Genomic DNA, 17,594 nt, shown 5'->3' on the forward strand with positions numbered 1-17,594 from the left:
TCTCTCCATTTGAACAAGTTGTTTCACAGTAACTGGTCTCATAAACACAAAACACATTACTCACATTAACATTAACACATGAACTCAATTCTGAAGATTAAAGTAAGATTATGAACTTACTGAATGTTATTAATTCATATTAACATTGACTGAATTGTAAAAATCCTCCTGTTAGTCTCACATTCACTCACCACAAACAAAAGCATTTCTACTTCATCACTGAACATCAAACTGGTGATATATAATATCCACTTTATATATTAACATTAACTGGATATGAAATACACTACTCTACAAATATATTTTTCTGTGCAGTATATACTTTTTTGTCAACTCATCTTCATTTAAATCTTTCAGTGGTGTACTGGCCCTTTAATTCAGCGCGAGCAGCTCAGCAAAAAATAAAATAAGACTCGACGCTGAAACTCCCGCTTCACTGCTGCAGCGTCCGGTGTCAGATTTGATCAGTGCAGGGATTACAGAGATTACACACTGCAGTTTTGTCGTCATTCCACACAAGAGACATCATCTTTACACACAGCACGGATTCCACGTGTTTTCCCGCCCTCTTTTGACTGACAGGATATCATCGGCCATGATCATCGGACCGATGGCCGATAGCGTGAAGGATTCCCTTCGGTATCGGCCGATACATCGGTGCATCTCTACGTTTAGCTCTACTCACGTTTGACGCATGTGAATGCTGAACACGCATTGCGTTGACGTCACACGACGAGTCTCGGCCCAAATCTGTAATTTCGAAACGTTGCAAGGTCCTTTATTTTATTTTTTATCGCGGAGTTTGTTTGATTTTGCTCTCATTCCTGCGATTGCAAACTCGTGGAATCCTGGAGGAACCGATATGTAGGACATGGTAAAAATAAATAAATAAATGGGTCAAGCCACGGTCTTCGTTTTTTAGCTGTGCGGAAGTTTAGCACTATGTCACTAAGAAAAGCGGTTCGGAATGCTCATTCGCGTTTGGATGCGTCTCCTATAAGTCATTTCACAGACACTAGAATCATGGGGAAAAGAAAGTACACCCTCCTTCAATTCCGTGTTTTTGATCAGGGGCTAAATAACAATCTTCAATAAACAAACAAATAAGCTCAGGTGACAACAACAAAAACACAACAGATTTCAACATGTAATCATTTTTTTCCTCCAAAAAAATGAAACCAACATTCAGAAACCAGGTGGGGGGAAAAAATAAGTACACCCTATAGTTCAGTAACATCTTCAGTAGAATCAGATTTAGCGGCAGTGACGTGAAGTAAATGTTTCGTGTGGGAGTTTATCCGTCTCTCATGTTGTTTTGGAGAAATTTTGCTTCGGTTCGTTGATTGATTGAGGGCAGCTCTCTTAAGATCCCACCACAGCATCTCAACGGGGATGAGGTCTGGACTTTGACTTGGCCATTCCTAAACCTTGATTTTATTTTATTTTATTTTTTTTTTCTTAGTTTCCATCCACAGACCTGTTGTTCATTGGATGATTTTTTTTCTCTCCACACCATTGTGTATAAACGCTACAGACTGTTGTGTGAAAATCCCAGATCATCAGCAGCTTCAGCACATCTTGCACCAACATCCATGCCACGGTCAAAGTCTGAGATTACTGAGAATTATCACGCCCTCCCCCCCCCCATACTGATGTTTGATGTGAACGTTAACTGAAGCCCTTGACCTTTTATGCATCGCACTGCTGACACGTAACTGGCTGAAGGTGTTAATGAATTGATTAATGTTCACCTGTAATTCAAATCACATGTTCATATTAGTGATCTAATATGTTATTGTTTCTATAGTAACAGTCCATTCACATGGATGTTCTACATCAGAGATTCTCAACCTTTTGTAACTAAAGCCCCCCCAAGCAAGCCTCCACTATCTATGTGCCCCCCCCCCCCACCACCACCCACTCACCCAATTGGAGGAGACCAGATATAATGATTATCTATTCAATATAAAATCTGTCTATATATAAACCTAATCTATACTCTGATTTTGACAGATAGACAGACAGATTTTTTTGCTTTTGTATTTTTGTACTTTTTCGTAATTACTTTTCATAACTTTTATGACTTTTTTTTTTTTTTTTTTACAAAGAACTTTTATAAAACTATATAATGGACAGGTATGGAACATGAATGATCAAAAATGTTTCTGAACACTATTTTACATGTAAAACATGTTGCATGTCTCTCGTCCTAAAAACAGCCCCTCACTGAGCAGAGCAGACGCAGAGAGAGGTGAGAGTGCAGCGGGAAAGCAAGACCTCGCGCTTGCAGGACAGTACTGGTGACGTTTGGAAAGTCGCTAAGGTTTGTCCAAAAAGTCACTAGATTTGTCGCTAGTCACTAAAGGGGTCTGAAAAGTCTCTAAGTTGGGAACACTGGTCTGCACTGACAGCTAGATAAAAGGCAGCTAAGCTCCTCCTCTCCCAGCAAAAAGAAAATACAGAGAGAGAGGGAACGTGGGGTTTTTCATTTGTGCACATTCTATTGGAAAAGCAATAAAATACACGGAGTACACAAATAATGCCCTGTCTGTGTTTATTTTCTTGAAAACAATTTGCACCCCCTTTCCGATCTCTCCCCCAGGTTGAGAAACACTGCTCTAAGCTACTCCACTGTCTGTCTGGATGCTTGTCTGCTTTATCAATAATGGAAAGCATTGCCGTTCTTTTGTATATTTAAAGACAGACGCATGCAGAGGAGCACGACTTTACTGGCTCCATGCTGTCATTTACACACATAGACACTGTTCTAGCAGATCAGGCACGCCTCCCCCTGATCTTCATAATCTAAAGCTAACGAGGAACAGATTTAAAATGCATGTTATTAAAAAAAAAAAAACGTATAAGCGTTGATATGGTGATGTTTTTTGTTAAGAAGGTGTTTATTTGAACTTTACGAAGGGCATCTCCAGTGTCGGCGCTTAGTAAAGGTCAAAGTTTTCCGTCACCGAGGAATCTTCAGGACCGAGGAATGTCTTGGGAACGTGACAAGCTGTGTTTCTTTGAACTGTTAACTTGAAGTGAGAGGAAGAATTTGAGGAACGTCTTGTCGATGGCCGCTTTAAATGTAACCACAAGAGGAAAACACTTCTGGACACGCTGTTATCAGAAAATGACGTTATAAGCCTGTCGGCGTTCTATTCCTTTAAAAAGGAAACCAGAATAGACACATTTTTTTGTTTTTATTTTTAAAATATTTGTTTTTAAAATGAACAGTGAGTAACAGAAGGTACATGGACCTGAATAAAAATCATAAAACATATATAAGTGTATAAAAAGTGTGTGTGTGTGTGTATATCTGTCAGACTAAGGTGTTATTTCATATCCTTAATAACTCCTCAGAAATAACAGCGCACTTCAGGTGAAAGTGTATCAAGGCCAGCTGGGCACTTTATATATATATATATATATATATATATATATATATATACACACACACACACACACACACACACACACACACAAGATTTAGAGATGTAGACGGATGTTTAAAAGACGAGATTCATGGCTGCGTTCTTGTATAAACTTCCCCACCGTGGCCTGACCGTCCGCCATTACCTTTACGAGCGCGTGTATCAGCCGCGTTATCTAACACTCGCTTTAAGAGCGCCTCATTAGCTGCCTGTTTATACTCTCCGCGCTCACTCCATCCGTCTCTCCCTCTTTTTCCCCATCTCGCATCGATTTCAAAAGCATTCCGTCATATCCCGGAATCGTGGCCATGTCGATGACGGAACGTAGCCCGCAAACCGGAAGCTACTTTGCGTGCGTCTGCTGCTGTACGTAGACGTGCGGTGCGATTTACGCGTTGTGCGTATTACCGTCGTGCGCTATTCCTCACGTGGCGTTTCTCACAAAGAAAAAAAAATGAGCGTATAGACTTTTATGTGCTTAGATTTTTTTGTTTGCTAACCATACTGAGATTACTATCGAGTAGGGTTGCACTTTACACCGGTACTGCGGTAATATCGCGATACTAAAGCTTCAGAATACCGTTATCGTGTATACGGTAGTACCGTAACTAATGTTGTGCACGTGACGGTTTGTACTATTTTCTCTAAAACGACACATCACTGCTTTTACAGAATACACGAAGGTTAGACACTTCATTTAACCTAAATTCTAAACATTAACCTTTTAAGATTTCCTGTTTGATTGTAAGCGAGCTAACGGTACGCGAACTGCTGTGTGTAGAGACTGAAATTAGCCGTGTTTGATAGTAAGCGAGCTGACGTTGTCAGTTTCTCAATTTCGAGTTCGTTTCCAAATTCAGTTATTTATTCCTAATGTCGTGTTCATCCTCAGTTCTCTCAGGACAATTTCCATTTGCGTGATTTCTTTGCTTGAGGGAACAATAGATGAAGTATGTGGCACATTGAATTAGTTGGATGGTTCAGGTATTCATTCTCATTAATGAAGTGCTCAGAGGAAAATCTGGTTTATCTGTTTTCGTCGATATCGATGTGTTTCTGTAAATCTGGTTCATTTTGTGGATTAGAATTCGGAATTAACCTGATATTGCGTGGTATGGTGATACTACTTGGTATTGCGACGCTTCAGCTGGAGCAGTATCGTAAGATATGTTTACGGTATCGTGACAGCCCTACTACTTGTTTTGTAGAAATTGAAACGATCATTGCTGAATTTATTTATTTATTTTAAAGAGCAGTACAGTCTGACAGACTGAAGTCCTTACACTCTGCGTGCGCATTGTTTTGGAAGAATAACATGCAGAGCGTGGCTTTGCATGGCAGCGTGGTCTCGTCACGTCGAGGTCGAGCAGTCCACGTGTCGCGTCCGTTTGAATTTGTAAACGAGTACGGCTGTTATGGAAATGACGCTCGGCTCGCTTCGGCTTCTATGTCGTATCGAGTGGGGGGAAAACGAAACGAAGGACTGCTTGAGTGGAAAAGCGGCGGCTTGTTTGTTTCACGTGAACACACACGTACACGCTACTGTAGGGGAATTTTTCTTGTTGTTGTTTGGAAGATCTCAGATTATCAGAAAGTACATCAAGCTCCGGCAGTGATGTACACTCCTCTGTGTGTGCGTGTGTGTGTGTGTGTGTGTGTGTGTGTGTGTGTGTCCGGGTGTTTATACTCATCTTCCGCTCTGGCCCGTCTAAACGAGCACTTCTCTCCAGAGTGCAGTCACAGAGCAGAGAGAAGAGCCGAGTGATGGATGCTTTTTTTCCCATTCTGACAGGACTTTCCTGAAATTCGCGCCTTTTTGCAAACAGCAGGATTCCACAGAGATGACCCAATTGTTTCATTCTGACACGCGCTTTTTTACTTCTTTGTATTTATTTAAAGTTTCGCCACTTTCAAATTCACAAATCGGAATAGTCCAATTTGTTAAAGTGTGTGTGTGTGTGTGAGAGACAGTTAATACATTCAGTGTCCCGGTCATTGCATTAATATTTCTGTGTCTGTTTAACATTTGGCCACTTTCACAGACCTTTATAACACACACACACACACACACACACACACACACACACACAGACGAAAGACACATGCATTAGAGTTCCTTGCACTAATTTCCTACACGAACCAGGCTTCCCTTCCTAAAACATGCGTTTCTCCTTAGTTACGAAATATCGTGGTGAAAAAAATATTGGCACTGCTCCACTCTCTTCCTAATATCTAAATGTTAATATTAAAGTCCCATCCCCATGCACAAGGTTTTGTGAACTTTAAATCTCTGTTCACGAGCAAGTTGTCGTGAAATGACTTCGGCCGATCGTGCGCTGAGCAAACGTTCCGTTCGAGCCGCTCGACAGAGTCATTCATTCCTGAAAGGTATTTCCTGAGCCGTCGTGTCTACCGAGTTACATTTTACACCTCCGTAGTGTTTTATCTGAAACGACTTGCGGTTGAGTGGAGAAGGTAAACAGACGTTCAAGCCTGAAGGCCAGGAGCAGGGTTTGAACTGCTGAACCACCGCTGCCATTAGCAACCGTTTCTGATAGTCAAGCTAGAGATTGGTGTCCACTAGCGGAACATGGCGGCTTCTGATAATGTTTTTTTTTGACTTCCTGTTATTAGTAACAGTATAAGCTCACGGCTTATCCGCAAAGCGTTTGAATCTTTTCAGTCCACCATCTTTCTTTGAGTTAATTCTAACTAAGTTGTATTCCTGGGTCTATTTACAATACAATTTGAATTATTATTCTTTTTTTTATTTATTTGTTGTTAGCAGACCACACCGAATATTCCTACTACCCTACTACACAGTAGGAGAGAAGCAGTATGCTAAAGGAGTCGTGTGTCGGAATTCTCAGTATCCGTAAAACAGTAGGCAAGAAATTCCTGGATGAGCTACTGTTTCTGCTGAGGTTCTGCAGTATGGAACCAGTGGACACTGCGATATCCCATAAGGCAGTGGGGCGGGCGTTGAAGAGCTGTCAGAATCCAAAATGGCAGAAAGCAGCACATCAGCTTTTTTTTTAAGTTGTAGGTCATGTGACCGTGCCAACATGGCGGGTGTAGTGCGTCCGAATTGTATTCAGGCTACACACACATGTACTGATCAGTACGTACCGAATCAACGGACAGGAAGTAGGTACTGAATCGAATGCAGTAGGTGCCGTCACAGTACGCGATTACGGACACACGACCCATCACGGCTTCTGTAGCAGATTATCCAATCACGTGTATTTGCGTATAGTCATTTATTTAACCGCAGGCCACTCATCAGACCAGAGACTTAACTCCAGGGCTAGAGAAGTGTTTCATGGAGTTTTCATATTATTTACCCTCACTTGCTTCAAGAATAAAGTCTTAATATTTAGAGAACGAAGTTCTTTTCTTTTGAGAATAAAGTCCGAATGGTCCGTATAACGTCCGTGTGTTAAAACGTTTTTTTTTCATCGTCGTGAAATGACGTCACTGGCGTACAAGACTTCCGCAAGGCTACCGAATCCTCGACATTCTTGAAATTGAGCACAATTTGTACGCCAGTGACGCCATTTCACGACGGTGAAAAATCGCACATCTATGAATAAAACCCATGTGAGAAACCACGGAGGTCACAGAGCGAGCTGCTCGCGGGAAAAGCGCCCGGTCCAGGTCGTCCAAAACGCGAGAACGTTTTATATTAAGCACTTAATGTGTATTAACGTGCCATCTACTCTTGGTTTTAGCCTTCAGTTTCACCTGTGAAGACTGTTGTTTAAATCAACAATCAACTATGGGAGGAGAAAGCCACATAAACACTTGTAGCCACAAACCTATCATAAATGATTAAGCATTGAAAGGTAACTTGTGGCCATTCAGTCATGTTAGTTGCTTATTTAGACCGGGATTAGGCTCGGATTTATGTAACTGGACCTTTACGTTTTTCACTCAAATAATAAGAGAATGTGTCGTTTTTCCTTGTTCAGGCTGTTCGATGGAGTAACGTGTCTATTGCAAGTAGCTGGAATTTCACCGCGTACTGTACGTTCACAATTCTGTTCCAGCGTAACCCAAGTAATCACCTGCTATTTCTTTCCGTTCCTTTACGAAGCTAGTAATGTCACGTGTATCTGGTTTTCATATTTCAGTCATTTTCTAGAAGTACTGGGATACCATTTAGGTGGGAAAAAAAAAAAAAGAAGTCTCTGAGAGTTAAAAATCTTTGGCATCAACTGTGTACGTCGTGAATCCAGTCTGGCCAGAGGGTGAGAGAAGGGCTCTATTGTGTGGAGAATGGTGCCTGGTTTTGATTAGTGCCAAACAACACACACACACACACACACACACACAGCAGGACTCAGCTCCCTCTAGAGGTCCATCTGGAGTTCATTTCCTGTTTGAAACGGCACGTAAGCTTTGGGCGGAGTCTGGCAGCCTCGTCTTGATTGGACAAGGATGTCCGATTAAGAGAAATATGCACGTACACAGGTTATCCGTTGGCATTGCAGCTTATTCTATGAGCACGCATCGCTTTCATTCGCTGTCGAGCGATGAAGTTTGTTGGAACGCAAACAGGCGTACAGACACCTTTCACGTTTCCGCGTCCTGCACAGAAATATCAACCCAGTGGTAAAATGCAGACTCCGCAGTACCGACGTGCGGTCCAGTTGCAATTGCGGTGCTTAGATAAGCTTAATATTGGCTTTAGAACGTGTAGCAGTGTTTATCAGTAATTACAGATAATCGTGGCGTCGGCGTGTGGCGACAGCCGGTTGTGCTGGGTAATGGTGGGTCATTTTAGTAGCAGCTCGTAGACGATTGCGCCTACGGGATTAGTAATAGTTTCCTATATTAGAGCTAGAGATTAGTAGCCACTAGAGACACCCGGCAGCTTAAAATGGTCCTTTTTGCGTTTCAGCTTCCTGTACTATAAACTAGCGGTTATATCACAGCAACAAAAATGTTTTCAGTCTATCCATCTAGTTGACTTCATTTTGTCCGTGTTGTGTTGTGTTTCTGAGGTTTCTTTTGTTTTTTGTTTTTTTAAGTATGTGGTTCTGTTGTAGGTGTTCGACTGAGTAATCTGTACATTGCAAGTACGTAATGGAACCTAAAATCCATTATTATTAGCATTACACAATGGAGCAATGATGGCGTGTGTGTGTGTGTGTTTGAGAGAGAGAGAGCGGGTGAGAGATTCCCTCTGGTGATGAAGGTAACCATGGGCCTCTTTTTTTTTTTTTTGAGGGAAGCAAAAATATGTGGCAACATTAAAAGAAATAAAGACCTTGAATGCAAAGTCAACAACTATAAAGTTACTCTGAGCCCGTGTGTGAGTGTATATGTGTGTGTGTGTGTCTGTGTGTATATATATGTGTGTGTGTGTGTGTATATATATATGTGTGTGTGTGTGTGTGTGTGTGTGTGTGTTCCAGTCCCAGTCCCAGCAGGTCGCTTTATTGGGCAACCAAATTAGTTGAACATGACTCTCACGCAGATGTCAGGTGTCCATAAGAACACAAACACACAGCAGTGCAGCCCATTATGAGCCTGACAACTGAAATATGCCTTTAAAATAACATTGGTCTGGAAACCCGAGGCAGCTAACGACAAAGCTAGGCTTAACACACACACAATGCACATATACTTAGTGGCACAGTTGCAAAAATGTATGATTCAGAACTGACAGAAATGTTCTGTAAGCCTTTCTCTTTTTCTCTCTGTGTGTGTGTGTGTGTGTGTGTGTGTGTGTGTGTGTGTGTGTGTGTGTGTGTGTGTCTTTTGCTTCATTCTGTCCTTCAGAAAACTGAAAGCATGTTTAACGAGTAATAATCGGTGTAAGATTTGTGCACGGTTCATATTTCGCATTGTGTAAGGAGAAAAATCACGGGGGTCGTGATTGGGGCCGAAGTGAGTAACGTGCCTCCGGGGGAGGAAGCTTGCTTGAAGACTGAGTTCACTTTTCTTTTCTTTTCTTTTCTTTTCTTTTTTTTTTTTTTAAGGTATAATGCTAAGCAATGCAACTCGTGAATAAACGCTAAGAATGTCACCCACCACACGCTGAGCTTCACGTAGACTAAGCAATCGTATGAAACAATAAACCTTGAAAACTGTTGTCAATAAACCGTGGCAACTTCTCAACCACCACTTGTGTGTATCATCCACCTGGATGATGCGACGGCAGCCATAGTGCGCCACCACACACCAGCTATTAGTGGAGAGGAGAGATTGACGTAGCCAATTCAGAGATGGGGATTATTGGGGGGCCGTGAAAGATAAGGGCCAGTGGGGGAATTTCACCAGGACACCGGGGTTATACCCCTACTCTTTTACCATAAGTGTCCTGGGAATTTTAATGACCACAGAGAGTCAGGACCTCTGTTTAATATCTCATCTCCGAACGAAAAAGTGCTGTTTCTACAGTATAGTGTTCCCGTCACTGTACTGGGGCTTTAGGACCCACACAGACCTCAGGGTGAGCGCCCCCTTCTGGCCTCACTAATACCACTTCCAGCAGCAACCTTAGTTTTCCCCAGGAGGTCTCCCATCCATCGTTCACGTTACAGCCGGAACTACTGTCGGAGCAGTGTGAAAATAATGCACAACTTTTGACCAAGCAGATTGGAGAATTCAACCTAGCAGTGGTATAAATGGTTATACTGGGGATATATTGGCTTTATATTGCTTGTTTGTATATCTAGATATGCTGCACACATTACACTTGGCAGTAGGCCGAGCTCATTCATTTGAAGATGTTTGGGACGGAGAGTCAGCCCCAAAGCTTTAGAGTCGATTCCACACACTGGAAATCAGCTTATTCGTTTCAGTTAGTGAGACGGATATTTATTTTGCCTTAATTTTTAATTTGTCCAGTCAGAACTGAACAAATCGGATTTTCAAATGCAGGTAAGGTACAGTCCTCTTTTTAGTTTGTGTCTTGTGGTTTGACCTCTATATTTCTGCACTTTTGTGGCTTGTGAGACCTTTACCCCTGCCCTGTGGAGGTTGTTGGTGATGTCACTGACTGTTGTTTTTGGGGTTTATCTTCACAGCTCTCACAATGATTCTGTCATCAGCTGTTGTTGATTTCCCTGGCCGACCCGTCCAGTGTCTGTTGCTCAGTACACCAGTATTTTCCTTCTTTTTCCAGAGCAATCCAAATGATTGTATTGGCTATGCCCAACATTTGTGCAACGTCTCCGATTTGATTTTCCCTCTTTTCTCAGCTTCAAAACGGCTCACTTTCTCCCATTGACAGCTCTCTGGTCTTCATGTCGGTTTATTCTTTTTAACAACAAACCAAGAGTTTTTGCTCGCTGATTCAGAGCTATTTATTGTATAAACACTCAATCTAACAGGACACACCTGGGTAACAAGAAACACCTGTCAGTATACTGTTGTATTCCGATATTTTTGCTCGTCCACAAATCGGGCAGTCTGATACAAAATGTGCTGTGTTCTATGTCGTTTAACACGTCTACATTATAAACACCAGGAAATAAAAGCTGAAATTCTAAACTCTCGTCTCATATCCATCTTTTGTTCTCAAACCCAAATGTCTACATTCAAAAACAAATGAATCGGCCTTGCCGTTCCGATAGTTTCAGAGGGGAACCAGCAAAAAAAAATAAAAAATATACAGAATAATCTCACTATATTAGTTTGGGTGTCTCATGTGGTTGACATAAACACATGATAATATTCTTGGTAATATGTTTTGGTATGAATTTTTATTCGATGTATCAATGAATAAAATAATAATATTTTTGCAAGATAATCATTAATCATCAGCCCTGATTTGTATAAGTTACAGTCCACTGTACAGTATTAGACTTCAGGTGAGGATGAGAAGAGATCACTCTTCAGTTTCTCACACGTCTCTTCAGTGCCCAGTCCTGTTAGTTTGACACAGGCCAGGTGCGACACAATCTGATGCAGGTCATCTCCCGAGCTTATCACTTCCTCTTGTTTCATCCAGGCCTGGTCTTACAGTGATTATCTCAGTGCGGAGACAAGAGAGGAAGAAAGGGAGTGCTTGTTTCCTGTCTGTTTGGATGGATGCCTGTGGCACACAGTCTTACTTTAAGTCTGTTGGTTGGGAGAAGGCTCCAGTTTTTTCAAATGCTTCTGTTTGGCTTTTCTCGGGTTAGAACGGAGAGATTTGTAATCATAATTACGATAAACCATTGTAAGAAAACCTGTACACCCAACTAAGATATAAAACATTACGTTAGCCTCTACCTCAGTATATAACCTTTGTGTATTTATCACACGTTGGGAGGAAAAAAACGGCCTTCGTCTGCGTATTAACGGCAGCCTGAGATCAAATTCTGCCCGAAAGAGTGTCTTCGCTTCCTCCATAAAACTCATTTCTGGACTCCGCAAAGATCTTGTGTGGCTCACACACCTCGCGTAGATCATTTTCATGTTGTTGGACTCGTACGAAACGCGAGTAGGATTCAAACAGTCTAAGAGCAAGGAAAATCCGTGTCTATCGATATTTTATTCTCGAAAACAATTCAAATGGCTCTTTATGACAATTTGTTGCCAAATTAAATGCGCTGTTGGTGTAAGTTCACAATCCACTGGGTATTGGTTCATAGTTTGGCTTGTAAGCAGGGTCGGGAGGGTTACTTTACAAATGTACTCCATTACAGTTAAAAAAGACTTCATAAAAAAATGTCATCAGTAACGTAATCCAAGTATCACGATATGAAAGTCATGTAATCCGATTCTTTTTTGGATTACTTCAAGGCCACAAGAGAAAAGCGAAAGATAAAATAAGTTGCATTTTCAGTTGAATTTGGGGAAACCACTTGAACCATTGGGTTAGGGATGGGGTTATTCATTGTGTTGTCTATTTCAGTTACTTTTGTTTGATTTGTTCATCGCAAACAGCTGAAATTCTGTACATTTTGACAATAAACCTGATTTGCAATGGGGGTCGAATAATTTGGATTGCAACTGTGTGTATATTACGATCCTTACTAAAAAAATAATAATGAATTAATGTTGCTAGTAATGTCTCAAGCTAGGGCAGATGTGTTGCTTTTGGCAGAAAATGAAACGAAATGCTAAAACTTGCGCTTGAGATTGAGATTGTAACACAATCGCGGACCCACACTCACCCGGCTCGTGGCTTGTTGTGTTTAGTACAGAACCTCTCGGTCTTCAGGAACACGTTGTTCCTCAGAGTCAAGGTCCCTTACGTTCCAGTTATGTGATCCTGAGTCCGGGCCAGTTCACTTTTCTCCAGAGGAAAACACGAATGTTTGTGTTGGTTCATGGAACTGTGCTGGGCCCAACGGGAACGCTTCTCTTTACAACAGTATCCATTCACAAGGGTATTGGATCTTTTTTTTCTTTTTTTAATTATTATTTATTTTTTTGCAGGTTTCTCATACAGGAAAACACTGTTCACTCTGTGCCCTTAGAGACTGTTCTTGAATGAACCATGCTTTAGGGTCAGTTTGGGATAAATTTGTCTTCATAATCGTTCCTATTCAGACAATGAAACTGCAGTTTATGAAGGTTGTTTGTGCTATACGCAAGCATTAAGCACTCCTAAGCCCTGAGCCACACCCTTTAATTACGTAGTTTCTTTGCACTTTTACACTATTTTGTTGTATATATAACCTGGATCTGGTTTTGACAGTACATCAGGAGAAGTATCACATGTTCAAACCAAAGCAAATCTCTGTTTTGCTACGATCTCAAGTTGCTAATACACGTCCCTCCATGTTGCAGAAACGTAAAGAATTTGACAGTGTGTAGTTCTTCTGTATTACTGTACTGTCTTGTTGATGATGAATGATGAGTGTCCAACTGGAGACAAACCTGCAGTGTTAGTTAAATTGCTATGGCTTTCCTATAAGACGATTTCATGCATTTCAGAATGGTCATCTCTCAGTATTAGTGTCGGGTAGGCAACCACTGATGGTGGAAAAGTCCACCTTGGGGATATATATATAATATACACTATTCAGTCTTTCCAGTAAAATGGCCTTGCACTCCTTCCAAGCCATTGTACAAGAAGGAGTTCTTGTTGCTTGTGAGCTCAACTCTGTGGTACATGTCTGCAAGATTCCTTCGGATGCTGCATACTTAAACACGGGGACGGCGGTTTCACATAACCACACAACGCTTAGGCCTTTATTTCGTACAGTAGCTTGTAAAGGAGTACGACACGCTGAGTTGCTGCTCATTTGGGTTCTTGACAGCTCAGCACATAGTATCCTGCTTTACTTGTATAAATCATCTGCCAGATATGAAACCAATATTTCTGTCTGTATATTTATGGTCCCTGTGTGTTGCGCTGATTGGCTTTTCGTTTCCAAATGAACATGGGAAAATAACTCGATGGTTTACAATGGCAAACTCGAGAGGCTATTGTGTGTGAAAATCCCAGGGGCTCAGCAGTTTCTGAAATACTCAGACACGGCCAAAGACACTAGGATCACTGAAAATGCCCCCCACCCCCACCCCCAATTCTCATGTTTGATGTGAACGTTAACCGAAGCTGTTGGCCGGTATCTGCATGGTTAGATAATTGCGTGAATGAGCAGGGGTATAGGTGTTCCTAACAAAGTGGCAGGCGAGTATATGACGTTGCTTGGTTGGTGCAAATAATGTTGAATCCCGTTATATTTCCCCTTTACAAATGTATGCCGTAGATACTGAAGTGCTTTTCCAAGCAATGTACTGAGTTACATTTTTGGGGGGTCAAGCACCATTGGCACCCTATAGTGATTGTATTTCTTCTTCTTCTACTTCTTCTTCTTCTCTTCTTCTTCTGCTTCTTATTCTACTTCTTCTTCTGCTCCTTATTCTTCTTCTTCTTCTTCTTCTTCTGCTTCTGCTTCTTCTGCTTCTGCTTCTACTTCTTCTCTTCTTCTTCTGCTTCTTATTCTACTTCTTCTTCTTCTTCTTCTTCTTCTTCTACTTCTTCTGCTTCTTATTCTTCTTCTTCTGCTTCTTATTCTTCTTCTTCTGCTTCTTATTCTACTTCTTCTGCTTCTACTTCTTCTCTTCTTCTTCTCTTCTTCTTCTGCTTCTTATTCTGCTTCTTATTCTTCTTCTTCTTCTTCTTCTTCTTCTTCTTCTTCTTCTGCTTCTTATTCTACTTCTCCTCTTATTCTTATTCTTCTACTTCTTCTGCTTCTTATTCTACTTCTTCTTCTGCTTCTTATTCTACTTCTCCTCTTATTCTTATTCTTCTTCTTCTTCTGCTTCTTATTCTACTTCTTCTTCTGCTTCTTATTCTACTTCTGCTTCCACTTCTGCTTCTTATTCTACTTCTTCTGCTTCTACTTCTTCTCTTCTTCTTCTGCTTCTTATTCTGCTTCTTATTCTTCTTCTTCTTCTTCTTCTTCTTCTTCTTCTTCTGCTTCTTATTCTACTTCTCCTCTTATTCTTATTCTTCTACTTCTTCTGCTTCTTATTCTACTTCTTCTTCTGCTTCTTATTCTACTTCTCCTCTTATTCTTATTCTTCTTCTTCTTCTGCTTCTTATTCTACTTCTTCTTCTGCTTCTTATTCTACTTCTGCTTCCACTTCTGCTTCTTATTCTACTTCTTCTGCTTCTACTTCTTCTTCTACTTCTTATTCTACTTCTGCTTCTTATTCTACTTCTTCTTCTGCTTCTTATTCTACTTCTTCTGCTTCTTCTTCTTCTTCTTCTGCTTCTTATTCTACTTCTTATTCTATTTCTTCTGCTTCTTTTTCTGCTTCTTATTCTACTTCTGCTTCTTATTCTACTTCTTCTTCTGCTTCTGCTTCTTCTTCTTCTTCTGCTTCTGCTTCTTCTTCTGCTTCTGCTTCTTCTTCTTCTTCTACTTCTTCTTCGTCTGCTTCTGCTTCTTTTTCTGCTTCTTATTCTACTTCTTCTGCTTCTGCTTCTTATTCTATTTCTTCTTCTTCTGCTTCTTCTTCTTCTGCTGCTTCTTCTTCTTCTTCTTATTCTACTTCTTCTTCGTCTGCTTCTGCTTCTTCTGCTTCTTCGTCTGCTTCTGCTTCTTCTTTTTATTCTGCTTCTTCTACTTCTGCTTCTTATCCTACCTCTTCTTCGTCGTCTTCTTCCTCCTCCTCTCTTCTGCTTCTTATTCTATTTCTTCTTCGTCTTCTTCTGCTTCTTCCTCTTCTTCTTCCTCATCTTCTTCTTATGCTTCTTCCTCCTCTTCTTCTTCCTCTTCTTATTGTTATACTTATTGTTCTTCTTCTTCCTCCTTTTCTGCTTCTTCTTCTTCCTCTTCTTCTTCCCCTTCTTCTACTTCTTCTTCTTGTCTTCTCTTATTATTATTATTATATTTTTATTCTTCTTGTTCTCCTTCTACTTCTTCTGCTTCTTATTCTTATTATTCTTCTTTTTATTCTTCCTCTTCTTCTTCTTCTTATTCCTCTTCTTATTCTTATAATAATAATAATAATAATAATAATAATAATAATAATAATAAATACTTCCACATGGGAGTCTATGGCAGTCCATAGAACACTTCATATGTCTTTATGCTTATATTAAGTGTTACAGTTGAATGACTTATTCTTCATTCTTCTGTTTATGTTGTAGGCGCTGGGAGAGTCTGAACTGGCAGACGTCCTGAAGCAGTTTCTGCCCCTTATGAAGTCCAGAAGTGGCACCGAGACCGGTTCAGAGTCGGGTTCGGCTGATTTCAGCTTGGACGAGCTGCTCCTGCTGTTGGTGTACGTGTACTCTCTGGCTCAGGAGACGCAAGCGAGTGGAAGGCAGGACGAGGAGAAGGTGGAGCGAGAGCTTATCGGGGCGCTGACACTTTTACTCACCCAGCAGACCACGCTGAGTCCTTTGGTGCAGGGTATTACAGGTACCGCTGTGTTCAAACTGTTCAAACTGGAAATGGGTGTGATGATGATGATGATGATGATGATGAAGATAAATGATGTCACCGTACACTTGTTTTTTTTTTGTCCCCTCAAAAGTCTATTTAATAGGATATAAAGGTACAAAAATACATAACATTTGATTTAGAACCATCTTCGGTGCACATCTTCTAAGTGCAAAGGGGTCATCACATCACATAAAAACACAACGGTTTTATCTGTATGGTCCTTTCCCACCTTCCCGAATGTTCAGTCAACATGGCTGAACTTGTAATTAATAAGAGTACAGGTCGTTTTGGATTTACCGCTTGGGTGTGGCGTTCACACCTGATTGAGCTGATGTGTTTTGTTTTGTTTTGTTTTTTTAAGAATAAATATATCCTTTGTATTTACTGAAATCAGTGCACTCTACACTGTTACCCATGGTGCCACACATTTGTAACTAGGTGGCCATTTTGATTTCATAGCTACAGACATGCTTAAAAAAAAAAAGAGCCCAATTCTTTCAACAGACTATGGTTCGATCCCAATTCTCCTCCTTAGGATAAACTGCAGCCTTCCATAACCTACGCTTTTCTTCAGTCACGTGGAACTGATTCGTGAATAACTCGAGGAACCTTGAAGAATCGTAACGTTTGTTTGGTTCACTCGGTTGATTGGAACGTCTATATAAACCACAAGTTGGCATGTGTACTACAGTGTTGCGGTCTTTTGCACATAGATGTAGTGAATCGAAATGGCAAAAAGTGCAACAAAAGTGTTGTTGTTTTTTGTGATGTCACATGAAAACAAAGGATGTCTAAGAAATAGAACATGAGAGGGAGTGTGCTATCATGGATATCATTATATCAGTTGTGGATTTGTTGCAGGTACGACCTTAAGTGGGACATAAGTACACAAAGAAAGCTCTTTGAAAACTTAAGTACAGCCATTGTGTTCACTAGGGCGCAGATCTAGACTACTTTGCATGCACTTTACCCCTGACAGCAGGCAGTGAGTCATGAACGAACGAACGAACGAACCGCTTTGCTACTTGCCAGTTCAGGTTTAAAAGGAATCACCTTCCAGCATGTTTATGAAATCGCTGAGTAACACGACACGAGCGAATCTCGACTCTACTTGAGATCAGCTGATTAGTGTTGTGTGTTTATAAGACAACTTAATGACTCGCAAGGCAAGTGTCTGCATTCACTCTTTTTCATTCTGTACGCAATCATCAAGCCTTGCGTTAAAGTGCACCTATTATGGTTTTTCAGATATTACCTTTCATGTAGTGTGTTATAGAGCTGTTTGTGAATGTAAAAAAGTCTGCAAAGTTTCAAA

At 40.8% G+C, this 17,594-nt stretch overlaps 1 protein-coding gene across 1 annotated transcript in view; it reads left to right on the forward strand.

Moving 5' to 3' along the window:
* The window catches only part of scfd2 (sec1 family domain containing 2), a 149,103-nt gene that overhangs the window by 65,680 nt on the left and 65,829 nt on the right, over positions 1–17,594 (forward strand). Inside the window, exon 5 of the mRNA XM_053614690.1 lies at positions 15,982–16,255. Within this exon, the coding sequence (XP_053470665.1) occupies positions 15,982–16,255 (274 nt within the window). The remainder of the gene's footprint in view (positions 1–15,981; positions 16,256–17,594) is intronic.

Source organism: Ictalurus furcatus, chromosome 25 (assembly GCF_023375685.1).
Source record: "Ictalurus furcatus strain D&B chromosome 25, Billie_1.0, whole genome shotgun sequence".
Lineage (NCBI taxonomy): Eukaryota > Metazoa > Chordata > Actinopteri > Siluriformes > Ictaluridae > Ictalurus > Ictalurus furcatus.